Source organism: Salvia splendens, chromosome 18 (assembly GCF_004379255.2).
Source record: "Salvia splendens isolate huo1 chromosome 18, SspV2, whole genome shotgun sequence".
NCBI classification, from domain to species: Eukaryota; Viridiplantae; Streptophyta; class Magnoliopsida; order Lamiales; family Lamiaceae; genus Salvia; species Salvia splendens.
The window spans coordinates 1,799,641-1,824,887 of record NC_056049.1 but is presented as its reverse complement, the minus strand read 5'-3'; the positions used below and the strand labels follow the sequence as shown (position 1 = coordinate 1,824,887).

The 25,247-nt window shown below is 37.8% G+C and overlaps 2 protein-coding genes across 6 annotated transcripts; both read right to left on the bottom strand.

Moving 5' to 3' along the window:
- Window positions 1–407: 407 nt before the first annotated feature.
- Window positions 408–12,324, bottom strand: LOC121777552 (putative disease resistance protein RGA3). 5 transcript variants are annotated; one of them, XM_042174843.1, is made up of 7 exons: window positions 11,693–12,324; window positions 7,999–11,502; window positions 6,699–6,838; window positions 5,908–6,386; window positions 3,172–4,937; window positions 1,064–1,192; window positions 408–751 (listed from the first exon to the last, which is right to left on the bottom strand). In XM_042174843.1, exons 2-3 carry the CDS (start codon window positions 11,492–11,494, stop codon window positions 6,810–6,812), a joined length of 3,525 nt encoding a protein of 1,174 aa, XP_042030777.1. In that variant the 5' UTR covers window positions 11,495–11,502; window positions 11,693–12,324; the 3' UTR covers window positions 408–751; window positions 1,064–1,192; window positions 3,172–4,937; window positions 5,908–6,386; window positions 6,699–6,809. The 5 variants fall into 5 exon arrangements, with proteins under 5 accessions (XP_042030777.1, XP_042030778.1, XP_042030776.1 ...); XM_042174844.1 differs by having other exon boundaries at window positions 3,172–6,230; window positions 6,311–6,386; XM_042174842.1 differs by having other exon boundaries at window positions 3,172–6,386.
- On the bottom strand, window positions 3,328–6,222 carry LOC121777852 (putative disease resistance protein RGA1). Its single transcript, XM_042175201.1, has 3 exons — window positions 5,436–6,222; window positions 4,748–5,320; window positions 3,328–4,700 (listed from the first exon to the last, which is right to left on the bottom strand). Exons 1-3 carry the CDS (start codon window positions 6,220–6,222, stop codon window positions 3,328–3,330), a joined length of 2,733 nt encoding a protein of 910 aa, XP_042031135.1.
- Window positions 12,325–25,247: the final 12,923 nt, after the last annotated feature.

The following is a 25,247-nucleotide window of genomic DNA, read 5'->3' as shown; positions in this document are numbered from 1 at the left end:
AATTCAAAAGCTTATCATCTACCATCTATAATCCAACATCAATACTCCTTTACCCATATGAGTACATTTCCACGGCCTACTCAAAAGTAAGGGAGAGAACCGAAAAAAATAGAAGGAAAAAGATTACAAGAGCCGACACAGCTATTGCAGAGAAAATTCTTTTTTTTTCTAGGAAACTTTAAACATTCCATAAAAGGGGTATTTTGTTAAGTAATTCCCAAAAAAGGAGTGACACATGATGAACATGCATTTTTAACGTAAGATGTATCCCGATCATGCATCGCTAAAAAAACAATGCAAGTTCATAGTATTTTTTATGAGAATCAGAAGTATTGCAATAATCTTGGGCCATACAGAAATAATCATCCCTTAGATAACAGGGGTACAATAACAAGTAAACAAGATCATGACACAATAGCAAATCACATTAAAATATAGTACTACTTCCGTCCCATAATAGATGGCACTAATACAAGTGACAATAATCTAGTAGTGATGACAAAAGACCATGATATACCTACAAAACATAGGATCTTGTTTGATAAATTACAACAACAAAACCAATCCAAACATCTTAAAATACCTTGCACTTTACAATTTTCATGCAACAATAAGGGATAAAATGAGTACAACCGCCAAAGTTTGTTGGTAAGCAAATTCGGACGTTGCTCTAACACAAGTCTTTGCTTCATCTTCTTCTGCAACCACTTTGCGGCAAGAGAAAGACACACAACGTAAGCAATTGCCAAACCTGTTGGGAAATTTAAATTTGCAATTTTACGGTGTGAAGGTAGGGGAAAACATATGTAATAACATGACCAGAACTAGAGATGTTGTCTTAAACAAACTATACATATATATTTTTTGATAAATTAGAGGCTCCAACCAAATAACGATAAGGAAGAGTCCAACAACAACAACACCACCACAACAAGAACACAACCCAGCGAACCAACGAAAAATCCTAGTTCTAACGCGAGTATATATATCTATATATATCCACAATCTACAATCATATATAACAATCAAAGAATAGGGGGTTGGAGGTGAAACTGAATCTTACCTGCGGGAATTTGAAGAATGTTGACATCATGTGGAGAAAATTAATGGGCACACACTCCTTCACCTCCTCACTCTTTAGAAGCAACTCATACTCAAACACGAACCTTTCCTCAGACTTATTCATTACGAACTATATAAAACACGAAAAAGATAGTGAGAAAGAAGTGTTAGATTAACCATTTTGGTGACAACTTATTAATGGCAGAGGGCGTAGATTATTTAAACAACATTTTATTTGGAAATGTTCCAATCGGACCACAAAAAATCTGCATATTTATTTCTTCATAATCATAACCCTAAAGATCATTGCCAGCTAAATGAGTCCCAACTCCTAAGCTCTATTTGGAATAAGAACTTGCATCCAAAATTACTATCCAAAAGTAGCACTACCACACACCATAATAACAACTACACATACGCAAAGAAATGCATTATTAAATTTATCATAAGAAAAAAGAGAAAAAAAACGCAAATTATCATCACGCCATATTTTTATCACGGTGGAAAGCTTGGGAAAACATTATAACGTTAATACAACACAATATTATTATCATAAATTGGATGTGAAAGGTGGAAAAAAGGGCCAAGAAAAATTATCCACCTAACAAAATAAGTGTAGAGTAGAAAAATATATCATCCACTAATTTCCATTAAAGAGAACACACTATAATAGAAACGAAAAATATAGATAAAAGTAAATACTGAACAGGACAACAATGCATAATATTTCCTCAGTCCCACTGAAGATTGACACATTTATATTTTTGGTTTGTCCCAATAAAGATGACTCATTACTAAAAATGAAAATACATTTATCTCTACTTTATTCCCTCTCTCTTACTTTACTATCTCCACTTAACAAACAATATAAAGTTACAAAAAATCATGTGCTGTCCAAGGGAGGGGTCATGTTTATTTGGGCGGAGGGAGTAAAACAGATCTTATTAGTGATATGCAGTTTCTTATACTATAAAACATGATATATATAAGGCTAAAGTCTAAATTGCTGCCGTACCTTTGCTCAAAAAAAATTCGAGCAAATTTATGAAACCAATTATGAGACTTTAGTCAAGTATCCATCTAAGCAGAACATATCTTTTCAATGGAAATTGTGACAAAATTACTCAGCATATATTATATGTATAATCTCGTTGTGAGGAACCATTTTAGGATTAAGTATGCAACTTAATTTTGTATGTTATCTAAATATTCAATTTTGTCCTATCATTTTAACGTTTTAAAGAAAATGGTCACCTACGGTAATTGCAAAAGAAATTCAACCCGAGACATTTTAAACCCAACAAGATGTTACTTTTTTGCAATTACCACTAGGATGAGACATTTTTATTAAAATCTTAAAATAATTAGATAAAATTGGATATTTACTTTGAAAAGACCGGCCCCAACCTAATGGCACCGAAATCAAACCAACACAATGTCATATTTTCTGTGAAACAGTGAATGAGTAAGTTTTTAGTAGAGAGAACTTCTGAAAATTACAACTTTGACAAAGGTGTAATTATAGTTACCAGCTTTGGGATTGGAGGCACTAGTCGTGATTATGGGGGTAGATCATTTACAAAATGTACATAAGTAATTGTTCCTATAAATTAATAAAGGGAAGGTATTCTGGTGGTGACGAGGAAATAGACATGCAACCCTTTATGAAAGGGATATTGGTCCCTAAAATAAAAAAAATTTGACCAAATTTTAATATTTCCCACAAACTTTAAAATTGGTCTTAAATATCATAAACTTTATATTTTGTTTCTTATTTTCCACGGCAAGTCAACCATCATATCCAACTAACTTATGTCCATTTTTCACATAAACATGGTTTTCTATGTGGATTTTTATCTATCATGCCACGAAATTAAAAAGTGGTCCAAAATATCATAAATATTTCATGGTTGTCCACGTAGAATATATTTTTCACCGAAGATATATAGTTTGGGTTGGGTTGGAAAATAACAAATAGAATGGTAAGTTGTGATATTTAAGACCAATTTGAAAATTTGTGGGAAATACTAAAATTTGGTCAATGTTCATGGTTTTAGAGACCAATATTCATTTGTAAAATACAAACCAAGAAAAGATATTCAAACTCACCGATGCGGCATCCATCAATACGGATGTGGGGGATATGGGAAATGTTGGGCCATTGAGAATCAGCTGCATCACTTGCTTCTTCAACACATATTTCTGAGCATCCCTCAATAACTAATTCAGTGAGGCGCCACATTACATCCTTAGATGGTAGACGCCTTAACTTCTTACAATTTTGTATATACAACTCTGTCTTAGAGATGAGAGGTTCCCCAACCATTCAGGTAACTCTTCCATTCCAAAATTCTCCAAACTTAAAAGAGAAAGAGTAGTGAGATACTTAATCGATTCCGGTAGATTTTCCCAACTTTCCATCCCCTTCAATTCTAAGCCAATAAGCGAGCTGCATCCTTGCAATATGCCATTAACAGTGTCCATTAATCCCCCCACACTAGCATCTATTTTTAACCATACCAAGCTACAAAAAGGAGGCGGAATCCCAACAAAACAAGTGGTCCTGAATTGAGGACCACCAGTGATTCTCAGATATGATAGACGGGGGGGTTTTGGGAGAAGGGCAATTATTTCGGGTAGATTCTCTAGGCTACTTAAATCCTCCAACCGCAAAAGCTTGAGTGAGGAACCTATCATTTCACATGGCAAATACAGCAAAGCCTCGCACCTACTGATCTCCAACTTTGTAAGGGATGTGAGACTTTCTTGTGATTGTTGTACGCCAAGATCTCCAATCCGTTTCAGATTTGGGCAATCCTCTATGCACAACTCTTTCAAAGAATTGAGGGTGCCTAGACCATAAGGTATTTCTCTCAAATTGGAACACTGAAATATAGTCAAATAAGAGAGATTGGGATTACTATAGAATAGCCAATCTGGGAGACTTTCTACATCATCTACTCCAACTATCCAAAGCCCTGTTAGCAACGTTAATTTCGTTTGAAATATGTCTGCCAAAGGCTTATAGCTGCCAATACGACGAAAATTCAAATCTTTGAGGGACGACCAGAAATGGGTAGGAAAACTCGTCAACACACCGCAATCATAGATCGACAAGCATTGAAGGCGAGGAAATACACTGACAGCACTTGCATCCCCTGATTCTATTCCCTTCAAGACTGTGAGCTTAGGCAAGTCATCCAACACCAGCACTTCTAGCGCTGGGAAAACAGTATGCGTATCATCATTCACTGATCCATAGAATGAAGAATTTATGGACTTCACATTCCTCAATCTGTACAACCGAAGACGCTTGAGATTTGGCAACTGCCCAAACATTGGGATTTCTTCACATTCTGAGCAGTCGGAGACTGTTATCTTAACCAACTTGTTAAGTGGTAGCCTAGAACCTTGACGTCCATTATCAACTTCCATATTTCGAGTCCATGATGGAAATCTTTTGCCTCCAAATCCTTTAATCGCCAACTTCTCCAGACGTGAGGGAGGTTGGAGGCCTTCCAACACATTCTCATCATTTGTAGTTTCACCTTCTTTATCAATATCCCATCCCAAATACAACTTCACTAATTTTGGCTTGTTAGATAGTTTTGCTTTCTCAGCCTCTTCCTTGTTACAACCTTTTCAAGGTTATCAATTTGCAGTTTTCCTTTGAGACAATTCAAACTTCTGAGCTCTTCAATTTTGTAGCCATTCTTGTCGCCCACCCTAAAAAACTTTAGGGTCCTGAGAAAAGTTAACAGACCAATCTCGGCAAACAACTCTACATCTTTCTCAATATAAAGATGCCTTAAGTTTCTCAAGTTCTTCAAAGTACTTGGAAGTTGCTTTAACTTACGATTACAAGCTCTCAGTGTCTGCAAGTGAAAGAGTTCACCAATCCAATCAGGAAGATATTCTATAGATGATTTGTCAATATCAAGAACTCTCAAATGTATCAACTTCTTGATTTCACTTGACAACTCTTCACCAAACCAATTTTCAAAAGTTAAAACATGAAGAGATTCAAAGTTTGAGAACATGTTAATATTCATGTGATACATGGACAGTAATGTGCGCAAATATTTTTCATTTGTTTCTAGAACAGCACTTGAATCATTTTCGAAAAACATGTATCGAACTCTTTCCAATTTTTGTAACCTTTCATCTTTCTTAAAAGAACCTCTTAAAACAGAAGCTGCAAGATCATGCAGAAGATCATGCATCACACAACTTTCCACATTTCCATAAACATCTCTTTCTGCAATTTGCAGTAAAGAGTTGCGTAGAAGAACATGGATAAAATTTTCTCCCATAGATTTCCATAAGAAGATATGATTTATTTTTTAAAGCAACTTCAAGTTCTTTTAAAACACCTTCCTTATCCCCAATTTCGACTTGACTAGGAGAAGTCAATCCTTTGAGGATTTTGTTGAAAAGAATGAGTGGATCAAAATTTTGAGAAACATGCACCCAAATATGTGATCCAAACCGATTCTCATCTTTTAGAGAATTGAAGACTTCCCTAGTCAAAGTTGTCTTCCCCGATCCTTCCATTCCCACAATGGTAAGGATAGAAATACGTTCATCAGTTGTGCTACAAGCGGTAAGCTGTTCAACTATTTCTGACTTAATCTCATCTCTTCCAATAAAAATTGGATCAACACTGAATGAGTCAGTTTCACGAGCACTATAAACCAAAGCGGGCACAGCAGTAGGTCTCATGGTGAGGCCAAGCCCGGTCGCCAGGGTGTTAATGGATCCCAAATTCCGATTGATTTGTTGGATTCTAAGAGCCATACTTCGATCACGTGAAATATGAAGGCAGCATGAGAAGTATGATAATACCTTTTGTTTCATGGGTTTGTTGGCCATCTTATCCGCCTTGCTTTGTTTGGAGAGTTGATGATATATGATTTCATCCAAAACGTTGTCAGCATCGAACCCCACGTCTCCGAGATCCGTGAGCCACTTCATGACAGCACCACCGGAGATGGAACTCATATCTGCATCTCTCAAGAATGCCTGGATCATCCCCAGAGTCCGAGTTAACTGCTCTGCTTCATTTCTGAAACCTCGAACAAGTGAGACCTGATCCCTGGAATACTCGATGAGCTTTTGAAATAGAACTTGAAGCAAGGAGGCGGCGGCGGCTTCTTCCATTCTTTATGCTGAGAATTGTTTCAGAGCAAAGGGTTAAGGTTTAGGAATGGAAATGAATTATTGATGCAAATTTGGACGTTGCTCTAACACAAGTCTTTGCTTCATCTTCTTCTGCCACCACTTTGCGGAATGAGAAAGACGCACAATGCAGACAATTGCCTAACCTGTTGGGAAATTTAAATTTGCAATTTACAGAGTGAAGAGGTAGAGGAAAACATATGCAATAACGTGACCAAAACTAGAGATGTTGTCTTAAACAAATTTTATATACATATGTTTTGATAAATGAAAGGCTCCAAGAAAATAACGATGAGCAAGAGTACAACACCACCACAACAACAACACAACCAAACGAAGTCCAACGAAAATCCTAGTGCTAACGCAAGACTATATATATCTATATATATCCACAGTCTCTACAATCATATAAAAAAACAATCAAAGAATAGGGAATTGTTGGTGAAACTGAATCTTACCTGTTTGAATTTGAAGAATGTTGACATCAAGTTGAAGAAAATTAAAGCGCGCACACTCCTTCACCTCCTCACTCTCTAGAAGCAACTCAAACTCAAACATGAACCTTTCCTTCAGCTTTGTTCTTCAGCACGACGACGATCTATATAAAACACGAAAAACATAGTGACAAACAGACAAAGTAACGTTAGATTAATCATTTTGGGATTAAGTGTGTCAAAACTTAACTTTGTAAGTTGACTTACTAAATAATACTAGCTCCAAACTAGAATCATCCCTTAGATAATAGAAGTTAAAGAACAAGTAAACAAGACCATGACACAATAGCAAATCACATTAAAATATACTATTATTATAAAACCTTACTAGCTCACTACAGACAAGTTCATTTTTCATTAATAATATTTATATACTTTATTAATTTATCATTAAGTTGTGGTGTTATAAGAAAACAGTTTTGCACCTAAAAATTAGAACCCTTTTAGTTATAAATTGTTTAAAAGATTATTTAAACAACATTTTTTGAAAATTTTCCAATCAGAAAACAAAAATCTCCATATTTATTTCTTAATCATCACCCTAAAGATCATTGCCAGCTAAATGAGTCCCAACTCCTAAGCTCTATTTGAACTAAGAACTTGCATCCAAAATTAGTATCCAAAAGTAGCATCTATGATCTACCACAAACCATAGAGACAAAGCCAGAAATTTTGTACGTTATCTAAATATTCAATTTTTTCGTATCATTTTAAAGTTCTAAAGAAAAATGTCCACCCTAAGGTAATTGCACAAGAAATTCAACCGCGAGACATTTGAAACCCAAAATACATTTAGGATGAGACATTTTTATTAAAATCCTAAAATAATGATATTAAATTGGATATCTACTTTGAAAAGACCGGCTCCAACCTAGTAGCACCAATATCAAAATAACACAATGTAATAATTTATGTGGGACAGTAAATGAGTAAGCATTTAGTAGGTAGAATTTCAGAAAATTAGAACTTTGACAAAGGTGTAATTATTGTTACCAGCATTGGGATTGGAGGCATTTGACATGATTATGGGGCAGGTCGTTTACAAAAACGTACTCTCTTTGTTCCAAGATATTTGATTGACTTCTTTTTTGCATTTGTTTTGAAAAAATTGCAATAAATAGTTATAGTGGATAAATAGTAACGTAAAAGCGATAATAATGTAGATAAGATGATTCTCTACATTATTTTTGCTTTTACTTTACTATTTATCTACTCTAACTTTAATTTTCAGAAATACAAAACAAGAAAAGATATTCAAACTCACCGATGCGGCGTCCATCAATGAAGATGTCGGGGATATGGGAAATGTTGGGCCATTGAGAATCAGCTGCATCACTTGCTTCTTCAACACATATTTCTGGGCATCCCTCAATACTTAAGCTGAATAATTCAGTGAGGCGCCGCATTGCATCCAAAGAGGGTAGACGCCTTAACTTCTTACAATTTCGTATACGCAACTCCCATAGAGATGACAAGTTCCCCAACCATTCAGGTAACTCTTCCATTCCAAAATTCTCCAACCATAAATTAGAAAGAGTAGTGAGATACTGAATCGATTCCGGTAGATTTTCCCAACTTTCCATCCCCTCCAATTCTAAGACATAAAGCGAGCTGCATCCATTAACAATGTCCATTAATCCCCCCACACTAGCATCTATGCTTAACCATTCCAAGCTACTTAAACAGGGGGATTTTAGGAGACAGGCAATTATTTCGGGTAGATTCTCTAGGCTACTTAAATCCCTCAACCCCAAATCCTTGAGTGAGGATCCTAGCATTTCACATGGCAAATACAGCAAAGCCTCGCACTTCCATATCCCCAAACTTGTAAGGGATCTGAGACTTTCTTGTGATTGTTGTACGCCAAGATCTCCTATCCATTTCAGATTTGGGCAATCCCCTATGCGAAACACTTTCAAAGAATTGAGGGTGCCTAGACCATCTGGTATTTCTCTCAAATTGGAACACTTCCATATCATCAACTTTGAGAGATTGGGAATACTATAGAATAGCCAATCTGGGAGACTTTCTACATCATCTACTCCATCAATAAAAAGCTCTGTTAGCAATGTTAATTCCGTTTGAAATATGTCTGCCAAAGGCTTATAGCTGCCAATACGACTAAAATTCAAATCTTTGAGGGAAGACCAGAAATGGGTAGGAAAACTCGTCAACACACGGCAATCTTCGATCCTCAACTTTTGAAGGTGAGGAAATACACTGACAGCACTTGCATCCACTGATTCTATTCCCTTCAACACTGTGAGCTTAGGCAAGTCATCCAACATGAGCTCTTCTAGCACTGGGAATACAGTACGTGTCTCATCATTCACTGCTCCATAGAATGAAGAATTTATGGACTTCACATTCCTCAATCTGTACAACCGAAGACACTTGAGATTTGGCAACTGCCCAAACATTGGGATTTCTTCACATTCTGAGCAGTCGGAGAGTGTTATCTTAACCAACTTGTTAAATGGTAGCCCGTTATCAACTTCCATATTTCGAGCCCATGATGGAAAGCTTCTGCCTCCAAATCCAGAAATCTCCAACTGCTTCAGAAGAGAGTGAGGTTGGAGGCCTTCCAACACATTCTCATCATTTGTAGTTTCACCTTCTCTACCAGTCTGACATCCCAAATACAACTCCAATAATTTTGGCTTGTTAGATAGTTTTGCTTTCTCAGCCTCTTCCTTATTACGAACCCTTTCAAGGTTATCAATTTCCAGTTTTCCTTTGAGACAATTCAAACTTCCGAGCTCTTCAATTTTGTAGCCATTATTGTCACCCACCCTAAAAAACTGTAGGGTCCTGAGAGAAGTTAACCGACCAATCTTGGCAAACAACTCTACACCTTTCGTAATATAAAGATGCCTTAAGTTTCTCAAGTTCTTCAAAGTACTTGGAAGTTTCTTTAACTTTCTATTACAAGCTCTCAGTGTCTGCAAGTGAAAGAGTTCACCGATCCAATCCGGAAGATACTCAACAGATGATTCGTCAATATCAAGAACTCTCAAATGTATCAACTTCTTGATTTCACTTGACAACTCTTCAGCATGCCAACTTTCAAAAGCTAAAACATGAAGAGATTTGAAGTTTGAGAACATGCAATCATTCATGTGATACATGGACAGCAATGTTCGCAAATATCTTTCATTTTCTTTTAGAACAACTCTTGAATCTAGTTTGAGAAACATGTATCGAACTCGGGTAATTTCACCTTTCTTAAAAGAACCTCCTAAAACAGAAGCTGCAAGATCATGCAGAAGATCATGCATCACACAACTTTCCACATTTCCATAAACATCTCTTTCTGCAATTTGCAGTAAAGAGTTGCGTAGAAGAACATGGATAAATTTTTCTCCCATAGATTCCATGTCACTGCTATCATCAGCTTCAAGAAATCCTTCGCCCATCCAATACTCAATCAGAGTCTGTGTTTTAAATTTGTAACCTTTAGGAAAAATCGAACAATATGCAAAACACTTTTTGAGTGACGGTAGAGACAAATTATCAAAACTAAACTTCAATATCTGTGCCATATCATTTCCTTCATAGCGTGAAAGCCAATTCTCTTTGATCGAGTGCCATTTTTCTTCAGATTTATCACACAGTAGAACTCCACCAACTACGCTAGCAGCTAATGGCAAACCATTACATTTTTCTGCAATCTTAGTTCCAGAGGCCTCAAATGCTAAAGGAACATTCTCTTTACCAAAAGTTTTTTCTTTGATAATTGACCAACAATCTTCATTAGATAAAATTTGCAGCTCATGTTTATGAAGTGGATTCATAATTGAAGCGACGTCCATACTTCTGGTGGTAACAACAATCACATTACCTTTCATAGAACTAACGCGCAACAAGGGATGAATAAATTCTTCCCATTTGAGAACACTTTCATTCCAAATATCATCAAGAATAAGAAGATATGATTTATTTTTTAAAGCAACTTCAAGTTCTTTTAAAACACCTTCCTTATCCCCAATTTCGACTTGACTAGGAGAAGTCAATCCTTTGAGGATTTTGTTGAAAAGAATGAGTGGATCAAGATTTCGAGAAACATGCACCCAAATATGTGATCCAAACCGATTCTCGTCTTTTAGAAAATTGTAGACTTCCCTAGTCAAAGTTGTCTTCCCCAATCCTCCCATTCCCACAATGGCAAGGATAGAAATACGTTCATCAGTTGTGCTACAAGCGGTAAGCTGTTCAACTATTTTTGACTTAATCTCATCTCTTCCAATAAAAATTGGATCAACACTGAATGAGTCAGTTTCACGAGCAACGTCAGGCAAAGTGGGCACAGCAGCAGCAAGTCTCCCGACGAGGCCAAGGTCGGCTGCCCTTTGGTTAATGACCCTCAAATTCCGATTGATTTGTTGGATTCTAAGAGCCATACTTCGAGCACGTGAAATATGAAGGCAGAATGAGAAGCATGATAATACCTTTCGTTTCATGGGTTTGTTGGCCATCTTATCCGCCTTGCTTTGTTCGGAGAGTTGATGATATATGATTTCATCCAAAACGTCGTCAGCATCGAACCCCACGTCTCCGAGATCCGTGAGCCACTTCATGACAGCACCACCGGAGATGGAACTCATATCTGCATCTCTCAAGAATGCCTGGATCATCCCCAGAGTCCGAGTTAACTGCTCGGCTTCATTTCTGAAACCTCGAACAAGTGAGACCTGATCCCTGGAATACTCGATGAGCTTTTGAAATAGAACTTGAAGCACGGCGGCGGCGGCTTCTTCCATTCTTTATGCTGAGAATTGTTTCAGAGCGAAGGGTTAAGTGTAATACCCCGTTAAAAAAAGAAAAAAATAATAATAAAACAGATTAAATTATTAAATCCCACGTTCAAAAAAAATATCCATCTCCTAAATCTCTTCCAAATCTAAACCACAACCAACTCCCGATTATACTCCCACGTTATGCAGTATAAATCTCCATACCTTAACTCCTCCTCACACAAATTCTGCTCTAAAATTCACTTTGAATCACAAAATTCTCTCGAGGCAGCAGAAAACAGTTATCATTCTTCCTAATTCCACCACGAAACCGGGAATCAAATTCAGAGAGTTCTGGAGTCGAAAATCAGCAAGGAGGATTCTCCGTTCCATCTTATTTTGAAACCCGGCATGTTCGGGAATCGGAACTTATCTGTTCGAGGCAGTTTCGGGGTGGTTCGGGGTGGTTTCATGACGAATCGGGGGCTGCGGTGATGTTTCGGGGCTGCACGACCACCGGCGACAGCAGCAGCCTGACCCGGGCGACGGAGGGACGAATCAGCGGCGTCCCGGCGAGGTGACTGCACCGCAACGACGGTCGGCGAACAGCAGCGACGGCGACGCACGGCTAGGTCCGCTGCTGTCAAAATCGGAGGCGATTCGCTGTCACGGCGAATCCTGACCTCCCACCGTGTCGGACTTCTCGCGTGTTGGAGGCTGACGGTGGACACCGAGGACGATCGGCGGTGGCTGGCGGGATTGAAGAAGTCGACGGATTCTGGAAATCCCCAACTTGGTCGAAGAGAGAGAGGGGGAGATAGAGAGAGAGAGGAGTAGAGATGGTGGAGTGATTTGGGCCTATTAATTAAATTGGATGTTGGTTGGGCCCAGTCTATTAATTTTAGTTGAGCCATTGATTTTCTGGAGTGATTTGGGCCTATTAATTTGAAATTGGATGTTGGTTGGGCCCAGTCTATTAATTTTAGTTGAGCCATTGATTTTCTCCAAGGAAGTTTTGCTCGTTGAATTGTTTGGACTGGATTTTGAGCTCAAGAATGATGGGAACATGACGATCGACTCCGAAAATAAATGAAGAAGAGAAGCATAAACACAAGGAAGGGAATTCTCTGCGAATCAAATTGAAGTGGAAGTAAGAAATTCAAATTCAGAAAAATAAACGAACGAGGTTGGCTTTCGAACTAAATTATTTTCAAGAGCTTGCGATTTATTATATCCGGTTTGAGCATCTTTTTAAGTGATGAATTGCTTTCTAAGTGTGATTGCCGATTATTATTTCATTCCATGACGATGTGATATATGTGTTTGAAGTGTGAAAGTGATTATCATATGTTGTGAATTGGTTGTGAAAGTGATAGCTTTTGAGTGGTTGTGAAGTGCTCGACTTTGTGGATGTGATATGATGATGCTCGACCTTGACAGAAAAATGATTTATGTTTTAAATATGTTTTTGGGGAAAAAAAATAAAGTTTGCAAAAGGGAATATCATGTCATGTGTTTGTTTTGAGAAATGTCTATCTGTTTGTTTAGCAAGGGAGTTGTCCCTGCTAGACCTATTGAAATCGAATTCGGGTCTGACTAGGGAGTGAGTCCATGCTCAGGCTAGTGTACACCAATGGGGATCGTGAGCCGTCTTTTGGGTCGGCCGGTCTAGTGATCGAGTTTGCGGCCACATTCTCGTTCACAGGATGTTGATGTTGATGAGATTGATGTTGATGTTGATGATTGCTTAGAGCATCCACAACCGTGCTCTTGCCAGCGGCACGGTTGTGGGCCCGGGCGGTACTATTCATGTCTGCTCTCTGGCAAGAGCACAACACCCACAACTGTGCTCTTCCGCAAGGACGAGCACAATTAATTTAAAATTCAATTAAACAATAACATTTCCATAATACTAAAATTCATTAAAAAACCACAATAAATATTACAAATTACAAATAAAATAAAAAAGACATAATTAAAATCCTAAAAATTAAAAATTACATAATTAAAATACTAAAAATTAAAAATTACATAATTAAACTCCTAAAAATTAAAAATTACATAATTAAAATCCTAAAAATTGAGATTGAGAGAGTTGTTTAGTATAGTGTCATTTTTTGTGTTTGAAATGAGAGTATTTATAGATGAAAGTATGAATTTTGGGGTAAAAATAATGAAAAAAATAAATTAAAAGTGTGGAAAAAATGGATATATTTTATTAGGAAGTGAGACAATATTTTTTTTATTCATTTTGAATTTTTCAGATTTTTTCGATTTTTTTTAAAAAAATAAATAAAAAAATGATAAATCAACGGGCCAATCGGAAGCTGCCACGTCGACGCGCTGTGCTCTTGCCGCTGGCACGGACGTGCTCTATGCATAGAGCAGCGCCCTGCCAGCGGCAAGAGCGCAATGGTGGCGGAGCGCGTCCTTGCCAGCGGCAAGGACGGACGGTGAGCTGCTGCTCACCGTTGGGAATGCTCTTAGTGGGTAGTGAGTCCCTACTATGAGTTTAATCGAATTCGGGTCCTAGCAAGGGTGCATCCCTACTCGGACTAGTGTATACGATGAGGACCGTGAGTCATCGAACGGGTTGGCCGGTTTTCTTGCTCGTGGAAAATGGCCCCCTTACACGGCACCCTAAAGAACAGATATGACAGTTTCTTAAATAATCCAAGGAGAAATGGTTGTGTTTTGAAATGATGAGGAAAAAGGATTTGAGGATGAGTTGAAAGTTTATTTTTTAGATATTTTTAGTATCTCGGGCTTTTTCAAGTTAAAACCCTAAGGTCACTCAATGGTGGCATGATATAACGGTTTTTATAAAATTGTTTTGGCATTTGTCCACTGAGTGCATCAAGTACTCAGCCCTGCATATGTTTTCTCTATGTGCAGGTTGAGCGGTGACGAGCGCGGTGGGTGTTGAGCATAAAAGTGAAGAACGTCTATCAAATGTTCGGAATATGTTGTATCTTCATACATAGCATTATTCTACTCTCGAAATGCTTCCGCTGAATGTTGTTCCTTTTGAGTTCGTGTATTGTTGAGATATTTTCATTTGGAGTTGTTAATTGTTGAAATGATACTCTGATTTTATTCGAGCTATTCCCATTTGTTTCGAGCTATGGTCGAGTTGTGTTGTTTTCCCGTTTCTTACCCGCTTCTTTAATCCTCCCCTATTCGCGATAAACCGTGTTTTCTATCCTTAAAAAATATGGGTGTGATATTAAGGTTTAGGAATGGAAATGAATTATTGATGCAGAGAGAACTAAGGTAAAGAAATGGATAAGATATGCAGCTGAAGATAAGAGCTCCAGAGCCATTCATTCTGATATGCTTTTCTTTTTCTTGCCGATATTTTTTTTAGTCGTGGTTTTACAATCAAATAAACATAATACCTCCATCTTTTAAAAATAGTCCAAACTCTTAAAATTAAAAACTTTCTAAGTATATCAGTCAACTTTTTTCTCTAGTATCATTTTTCTACAAACAATCACTTTTCTAAAGGATGTAGATAGTGCTTACATAGGATAGTGATAAAAAAATACTTAAATTCTAATGCATAATTAGAGATCAAATTTCAATCGTTAGTTAAAAAATGAAAAGGGTTTTATAACACAAAAGTCATTTTAAGATCTTTTTTTATCATAAAAGGGATTTGAATGTGTATAAACTAAAACGATTACCAAAATGACCTCCTTGTTATAAACTAAATCAATTTAAATATAAACTATTTGGTATCTAAAAAACCTCCATATTTGGTTATTTGATTATTTTTTAACACTGTCCTACGTACATATTTGAGGAGATAACTACTCAAAATTTGGTTCAATAAAAAACTGTCCAACCTTAACAGTAACTTAGATTATAATAGGTGTAAAAGATTAATATACTATGTTACATAAAAAAAATTTATTGTTTATTTAGTAGTAATATAGAAACAAGAGTGAACTACGCAAATTAGGGCTGACAATTTTTGACACGACACGATAACACGACACGAACCGGCACGAAAATAATGGGTTTGGGTCAGAGCTTATTGGGTTCGTGTCCTTATCGGGTCGACCCGTTAAGGACACGAAAATTTCGTGTCGTGTTCGTGTCGTGTTCGTGTCGGGTTCGTGTTATCCGTTAACAATACGTGTCTGTGTCGTGTTCGTGTTATCCGTTAAGAAATAATATTTTAATATTATTAATTCTTATTATTTTCATTTTTAATAGGTTTAACCGTTATCAGGTCGTGTTGTTATCGAGTCGTTATCGTGTCATCTCGTGTACGTGTTGTTATCGTGTCGTGTTGACCCGAATTGGTTCGTGTCGTTAATGGGTTCGTGTCGTGTTCGTGTCGTGTTCGTGTCTGAGGGTTTCGTGTCGTGTTCGTGTTCGTGTTTGAGGTTTTCTTAACGGGTCGTGTTCGTGTTTGTTGTTATCGTGTTCGTGTCGTTATCGTGTCGACACGATAACGACCCGACACGCACGATTTGCCACCCCTAACGCAAATGATCACTGAACTATGTCTTTTGCACGTCAATGGTCCCTGAACTTTAAAAATATTGTACATAGTCCTTGAACTATGGGATAATCACATTTTTTATATTTTTTCATTTTTCAGTCTAATTTTATACCAAAAATACCCCCGAAGCGTGGAGGATACTTATTTCACTCAAAAAAAAACTCCATGAGTTTGATGTGGGTGAAGGTGGAGGTGGAACCGCCATATCTGATCTATGCCAACGGTGGAACCGACACCACACTGATGACTGATGGAAGGGAAGAGTAGGCGCAATATTTAATGTGGATGGATCTAATTATTTTATTAAATTAACACTACAATTGTATTATATCGCATTAACGGTAATTTGTAATGACAAAGTTTTGTGTTTCATTCTGCCGTTATTTACAATGATTAGAATATTAATTGAAGCCGGTACAAGCTTGATTAAGCAGATAGCTCACCAAGTTCTATTTTTTAGAGAACGATTGTATGTCATCAAAAGGAATAAATAAGAGAAAAATCTTAATTTTGTATGTCATCCAAGATTGTTTTTAAATTATTACAGGACACCTTAAACAATAATAAACAAAAAAGACAACTAAACTTATAGTAGTATAGAGGAAGAAGTGGTGCAAGTTTATTACAGGTGGTGGTGACACCAAAACTTATGATTACCCATTATCCATATGTTAGTAGTTGAATGAAAGAAATGATAACTGAATTTGTTGGCAATTGAAACTAAAAATATAACATATAACTGTCTCACATCGATGTTAAGAGAAAACTGAAACTAGTATATAAGTCTCATGGGCCCCTCCTCCTATCACCAATTGGTTTTAGGATGGAACCCATGGATTTCTATCATGGTATCAGAGCGGGTCGCCGACTGTGGGTCAAATTTAACTGACCCAGCAGTATATCTGGGCCGAAACCGAAAAAATGACTGACCCAACAGTATATCTGGACTTAAAATTTAGGGCCAAGTGGTCCAACCGATCGAAAAAAAATGGGCCGATTGTCCAATCGATTAGAAAAAAGTCCAACCCCTCCAAGGTTCACCTTGAAGGGTTTGAGGGAGGGTGTTGGCAATTGAAACTAAAAATATAACAACCTTGGAGGGTTTGAGGGAGGGTGTTGGCAATTGAAACTAAAAATATAACATATGAACCTTGGAGGGTTTGAGGGAGGGTGTTGGCAGTTGAAACTAAAAATATAACATATAACTGTCTCACATCGATGTTAAGAGAAAACTGAAACTAGTATATAAGTCTCATGGCCCCTTAAGCTATCACCAATTGGTTTTAGGAATTTCTATCAGAATTCAAGGAGTGGCAACGCTTTCCTTAGCAAGTGGAGCTATTTCTTCTCCCTCAATACCATCTGTAGTGTGTGAATGTGATGGCATAAGAGAATAAGAGAAGAGGTGGAGTTGTGACTGCATGCGAAGTGAAGTTCAACTCAAAAATGTGGATAGTCAGCTCGGAAGGAGTCCGGCAGCTCGGAAGGAGTCCGGCAGCTCGGAAGGAGTCCGGCAGCTCGGAAGGAGTCCGGTTATCCACGTCAGCTCGGAAGGAGTCCGTTTGAAGTAAGGATCAGGAGTAACAGCACGAGTTTGTTACTAGAGAATCCAACCTCTCTATGATTCTGTTGTAACCATTCACATATAAAAGCAGTCGACGCACACACACATACAAGTTAGTTAGCTCAATCATTTTTCTCATTCTTGTTGTATTCATCAAGAGCTTCTTGCGGTTTTGCTCATTGAATAATCAAGAGATAGCAGATAGATTGAGAGATTGTAATCTTGAGAGTGGAGTGAATAAAGATCCATTTTGTTGTCCGTGGACGTAGATCATCTTTGATCGAACCACGTAAATCCTTGGTGTGTTTTAGTTCATCGCGTTATTGTTGTGTTTGTCGAGCTTCAAACCGTAACAACTGGCGCCGTCTGTGGGAAGCGGAGCGATGGCGACGACGAAATTGGAAACCGAGAAATTCACCGGGCGCAACGACTTCGGGTTATGGCGCATCAAGATGAAGGCCGTCCTTGTGCAGCAGGGTCTGGCGGAGGCGCTGAAGCCTATCGATAAAGATGCTGCAGTGGTGGAAGAGGATCCGAAAGCTGCGATCAAAAGGCAGGAGATGCTTGATCGCGCGCATAGCGCAATTATTCTCTGCTTGGGGGATAAGGTTTTGCGCGAGGTGGCCAAGGAGAAGACTGCCGCTGATGTGTGGTCTAAATTGGAGAACTTGTACATGACGAAATCTTTGGCAAATCGGCTGTTCATGAAGCAGAAACTATACTCCTATCGATTTCTTGAAGAAAGGGGCGTAGAGGAGCAGCTGGAGGAATTCAACAAGGCCATTGATGACCTTGAAAATATTGATGTGAGTTTAGTTGATGAAGATAAAGCTATTCTCCTTCTTAATGCTTTGCCAAAGTCTTTTGATCATTTGAAGGATGCGATGTTGTATGGCCGGGAGAAAACCATCACTCTTGATGAAGTGCAATCGGTTTTGAGAGCCAAACAATTGCAGAAATCCACCATCAAATCCACCACTGATCATTCAGCAGAAGCCTTGAATGTCAGATTCAAAGGCAAGAAGCCCATGCAGAAAACCAAGAATGCAAAGGCTAAGTATCAGGGGAGTAAAGATCCTCAGAAAAGGGAAACTAGGGAATGTTTCTACTGCAAAAAGCCGGGACACTTAAAGAAAAATTGTCATTCCTGGAAGAAGAAGGTTGCTGAGGAGCAGAATGGTGCAAACGAGGCAGATATTGCTGAAGATCTGGAAATGCCTCAGATAATGAATGTAGTTGAGCAAGACATTGGCAACTCTTGGATTATGGACTCGGGATGCAGTTTTCATATGAGTCCTCACAAGTCGTGGTTCTTGAATCTAACCAAGAGTGATGGCACCGTTCTGCTAGGCAACAACCAAATCTGCCAAGTAAAGGGAATAGGAGACATCAAGATCCGAAATGAAGATGGCTCATCTCTGATTCTTACTCAGGTAAGGTATATACCTGAGGTTAAAAGAAATCTGGTGTCCCTTGGTGTTCTTGAAGCAAAGGGGTGTGTGTTCATGTCAAAAGCTGGGGAGATGATAGTGTCCAAAGGAGGCAAGGAATTGTTGAAGGCAACAAGAATCAACACCCTCTATTATTTGCTTGGTGAGACTGAAGTCAGTTCACAGGTAAATGCTGCTACTAGCTGTGACTTGGATTTATGGCATAGGAGGCTCGGGCATGTCTCAGAGAAGGGCCTGAAAGAGCTCATCAAAAGGGGATTGATAAGATCTGGAACTCAGCAGAATCTGACAAGCTGTGAGGATTGTGCATTAGGAAAGAGCAAGAAGCTTCCATATCAGAAAGGTATTCATACTTCTTCCTCTCCACTTGATTATGCACATTCAGATTTGTGGGGGCCTTCACCTACTGTTTCTGAGGGAGGAGGGAGGTATTTTATGTCAATTATAGATGACTATTCAAGAAGAGTTTGGATATACATCTTGAAAGAAAAATCTCAAGCTTTTCTAAAATTCAAAGTTTGGTGCTCTGAAGTTGAATTGGAAAAGGGCAGATCCCTCAAGTGCTTGAGAACTGATAATGGATTAGAGTTTCTTTCGAATGAGTTTCAGAGTTATTGTGCTCAAAAGGGCATTAGAAGACACAGAACAGTGCCTAACAATCCCCAACAAAATGGCACTGCTGAGAGGATGAATAGAACATTATTGGAGAGAGTTAGGTGCATGATTCTTGGCTCGGGTGTTCCTAAGAGATTCTGGGGAGAGGCAGTGACAACAGCAGCAGTCTTGATCAACAAATGCCCCAGCTCAGCTATTGATTTTGATACCCCGAATTACAGATGGTATGGCAGGGACAGCAGCTACTGCCAGCTTAGGAGTTTTGGGTGTGCTGCATATGCACACATAAAGCAAAGCAAGCTTGAAGCTAGGGCCTTAAGGTGCATTATGTTGGGGTATCAGCCTGGTGTGAAGGGCTATAGGCTATGGTCCATTGAGCCCGGGAATCACAAATTGGTGATAAGTAGAGATGTCAAGTTTGATGAAGGCAAGATGCCATTCTCTGAGATTAAGCAACCTGCAGCAGGTATCTCTGATTATGGTGGTACTTCGACTGAGGTGGAGCTGGGCAGAATGCATGGTAATGATGATGATCAGTCACAAGAAGGAGCAGAGGAGCCAGCTCCAGTAGCTGCTGAGGGTCCTATTCCAGAAAATAATGAAGAGCCAGCTCCAGTAGCTCAAAATCTTGATAACTATTTGCTTGCAAGAGATAGGCCAAGGAGAGTACAGAAGCTACCTACAAGATACAGCCAAGCTGATATGATATACTATGCTTTGTGTGTTGCTGAAGAGATAGAGTATTCAGAGCCACTGACCTATGCAGAAGCCATCAAGAGCAAGGAGAAAGAAGCATGGAAGAAGGCCATGATTGATGAAATAAAATCCTTGTTGAAGAATGGAACAGGGATCCTTGTAAAGAGATCTGATCTGCAAAAGCCCATTGGATGTAAATGGATTTTCAAAAGAAAGGTGGAGGTCACTGGAATTGAGAAGCTTAGATACAAAGCAAGGCTCGTAGCTAAAGGGTACTCACAAAAGGAAGGCATAGACTTCAATGAAGTCTTCTCTCCGGTGGTAAAGCATGCTTCTATCAGAATCTTGATGGCTCTCACAGCACAACTCGACTGGGAATTACACCAAATGGATGTAAAAACAGCTTTCTTACATGGGAGCCTTGAGGAGAAGATTTACATGCTTCAACCAGAGGGTTTCATAGCTCCGGGTGATGAGGATAAGGTGTGTCTCCTCAAAAGGAGTCTATATGGTCTGAAGCAGTCAAGTCGACAGTGGTATCTCAAATTTGATGAAGAGATGCACAAGCTGGGATTTATAAAGTCCAAGTTTGATGGATGTGTGTACATCAGATACAGGAATCAGGGAGCTGTGGCATGGTTATTGCTGTATGTAGATGACATGCTCATAGCTAGCCCTGATATCAAGGAAGTAGACTGCATAAAGAGGCAACTCAGCTCAGTGTTTGAGATGAAGGATCTTGGTTGTGCCCAAAGAATCCTTGGCATTGACATTGTCAGGGATAGGAAGTCTAAGAGGCTGTGGCTGATGCAAGGAGATTATCTTGGGAGGATGTTGAAGAAGTATCAGATGCATGAGTCGAAAGGTGTCTCAACTCCTCTGAGCCAGCAGTTCAAGCTCTCTGGAAACCAAGCACCTAAGGATGATCTAGAGAAGAAGCAAATGGACATGATCCCATACTCAAACATTGTGGGCAGCCTCATGTACACTATGGTGTGTACTAGGCCGGACATAGCTCAAGCAATGAGTGTAGTTAGCAGGTATATGAGCAATCCGGGCAGAAGCCACTGGCAGGCTGTGAAATGGCTGATGAGATATGCTAAACAATCTCAGGGCATTGGCATTGTGTATGGAGGAGTGGATGATGTGGGATCCGAGCCCTTGGTGGGATTTTGTGACTCAGATTATGCTGCTAATCTGGATAATAGAAAATCACAATCCGGTTATATCTTCACTCTATTTGGTTCAGCCATCTCTTGGAAGTCTGGATTGCAGTCAGTGGTGGCCCTCTCCACCACAGAGGCCGAGTACATTTCACTCACAGAAGCAGTTAAGGAGTGTAAATGGCTAAAGGGGATCCTTGAGGATTTCGGTGTGAAGCAGAAGGCTGTGGAGATCAACTGTGACAGCAGTGGTGCTTTGTGCCTTGCAAAGCATCAAGTATTCCATGAAAGAAGCAAGCACATTGACGTGCGTATGCATTTTGTCAGAGACGAAGTTGACAAGGGAGAAGTTAAAGTGGTGAAGATCAGCACAGACCACAACCCAGCCGACATGCTCACAAAACCATTACCAACTGCCAAGTTCAACTATTGTCAGGAGTTGGTAAATATGGTTGAGAAATGAATGCAAGGAAAGGTTGACAGCAAAGTGTTTCTATGCTTCACATTCAAGGTGGAGATTTGTAGTGTGTGAATGTGATGGCATAAGAGAATAAGAGAAGAGGTGGAGTTGTGACTGCATGCGAAGTGAAGTTCAACTCAAAAATGTGGATAGTCAGCTCGGAAGGAGTCCGGCAGCTCGGAAGGAGTCCGGCAGCTCGGAAGGAGTCCGGCAGCTCGGAAGGAGTCCGGTTATCCACGTCAGCTCGGAAGGAGTCCGTTTGAAGTAAGGATCAGGAGTAACAGCACGAGTTTGTTACTAGAGAATCCAACCTCTCTATGATTCTGTTGTAACCATTCACATATAAAAGCAGTCGACGCACACACACATACAAGTTAGTTAGCTCAATCATTTTTCTCATTCTTGTTGTATTCATCAAGAGCTTCTTGCGGTTTTGCTCATTGAATAATCAAGAGATAGCAGATAGATTGAGAGATTGTAATCTTGAGAGTGGAGTGAATAAAGATCCATTTTGTTGTCCGTGGACGTAGATCATCTTTGATCGAACCACGTAAATCCTTGGTGTGTTTTAGTTCATCGCGTTATTGTTGTGTTTGTCGAGCTTCAAACCGTAACACCATCCACACCCAAGCTTAGTAGCAGCTCTTCCCATTTCTTTGCAAATCCAAATGCAAATACAACCATGATATCATATATTTATATACTCCATCATTTGTGTATTTTAAACGACTTACCTTCCAAGAGAGATCCTGTGACATGCAGTTGTTTATCATTTCAGTGAATGCAGGCGTGCCGTACACATAAAGAGCTCTGCCCACTGTGTTCACAATCTTCGTCACATCGTCTGGCTCAACCGCAGCACACTGCAATCATGCTCACAAAAATTACTACATATATATCTTGGAAAAAATAGATATTGTGACATACCTCAACACTGAAAACTCCAATATGGAACCCATTGTATCCTTCTCACAGTGTCCACCAGACCACCGGTTGAAGCACAGATCGGTATCTGATCCAACAACAGATAATTCATTCAGCACTTTCATCTATATGAAATGTAAGCATATAGGTAGGCCAAAATTGGGGGTATTTTTGGTATAAAATTAGACTGAAAAGTCAAAAAAATATCAAAATTGTGATTATCCCTTAATTCAGGGACTATCTACGGTATTTTTAAAGTTCATGGACCATTGGCGTGCAAAAGGCATAGTTCAGGGACCATTTGCGTAGTTCACTCTAGAAACAAAACAATCTTTATTTATTAAACTTGTTTGTCTTGAGAATGGACTCGACTGCTTTTTTTATGTTATTTTTTTTCTCTAGATAAATCATAGTAGTTCTAAATTTCATTTTTATAGTAACACATACATATTTAGTTTTCTTGCTTCAGAGTTAATTGTCAATAAAATTACCATTTGACAATAATAAATTTTCAAAGTTTATATTCATAAAAATAAAAACATTTTCCTTTTTGAACTGTCCCATTAAAAATGAAACATTTCTAATAAATATTTCTCAAAATTATAATAACATTTTCTCTACTTTTTCCACTCTCGTAAGCTATTTTCTTTCCTATAACACCCAAAACAACATTGCATTGAGACGAGGAACTACATATTTCAATTAGGGAAAAGATATTCGTACATAAATTCTACGTACATAATACCCTTAATTTTTAAATTGGATCAAACAGGTTTTATTTAAACCGATTTTATTATTATTTATATTACTTACTTACTAAATTACCCCTTACTACATTTTATTTAAAAAAATTAGTTTTGATATTTAAATATCACATCCATCTAAATCGATCTTATCTAATGATCCTAATCCATCATATATACATTTGCTCATAATTCTCCCCTCCACGTCAATTTTTTTATAAATATTCCTTTTCTTCTTTCTTCTCAATTTTATGATACTGCCAGTTTTCCATACTATTCAAACTTTCTTCTCTAATTCTTTCTTCTTGCTTGCTTATTTTTGTGTATTAATTTTCATCGGCACCAATAATTCTAGTCACTTATTGAGGCATATTTATCAATTAGTTGCGAAAAGCCACGACCAATTAATAATGCTTTTACACAAGTTTAGAGTTAATTGAGATATCAGTTTTTGTAAAGAAAAAGCTTCAGACTAAAGAGACGAGGTCACAAAATATATATACTCCAAAAGAAATATGAAGAGAAAAACAACGAAAAAAGGAAAGAAAGAGGAGAAAAATAATGTGTTGATATGAGGAGAGAGATATAATTTGCAAACTGAAAACAACTAAAAATAAGTAAAGTGGCTAACGTGGAATATAATTTATATAGCACTCACAAATTCTCCAAATATACATATCAATATATAAATCTAGCTTCCATTGTAGTATATACATATGCTAATATGCAGCATATAAATTAATATCTACTTAACAAATCCTATCATCGAGTCTATATATACCTCAAAGAAGGGTATATATCTCTAATTAAAAATTAAGTTTAAGATATAATTGTGCATTAAACTCAAAGATGGAACAAAATAAACTTGCTTTCTAGAGTTAGAGCTAGCTAGAACTTGAGCAACGTCAATGGCTAAAATTAATGATATTTTTTTGTAATCTAAATTATACGTTCATAAACTCAAATAACACTACTATTTACAATTAATTAAACTCTTCCTAGATACAAATAAGATATTTTATTTCAGTTTATTTATAAATCGGATTTCTTTAAACATAACACTAATTATTTTTAATAAATACTATGACTGTTTTAATAATAAAGTATGATTTTAATTACATAAAATCAAATAATTTTTTATTTAAATAAAATAAGACTTTTTTAATTAGCCAAAATAATTATTGTATGCGCTATTAAAAAGTTTTACAGAATCCTATTCAATTTAAAATAAAAAAGAATATTTACCTCTAATCAAAGTCTCATTTACAAATAAGTCTTATTATCATATTTTATCTTAGGAAAATTTTATTTAATTTAAAAAATATTAAGTTTTTTTTTAATCCATAAAGTCTTATTAGTTCTAACTCTTCAAATCAAAATGTCTGAGGCGATTCATAGAATACTTTCATGCATGCAGAAGATTTACATGGTGCCCTTAAATTATTATCAAATCCCGAAATCAAATTTTTCCTACAAAAAATAGTGATACATTTGGCATAAACACACAATAAATTTGAAAAAAAAAAAAATCAATACCTAGGCATTGGCAGGTTTCGAACTCTTTAATATGTATAGAATAACACAAGACTAATCATATGAATTGGTTGAAGGTTGATCTACATGTATTATGACGTTATTTTCAGGGGTACTT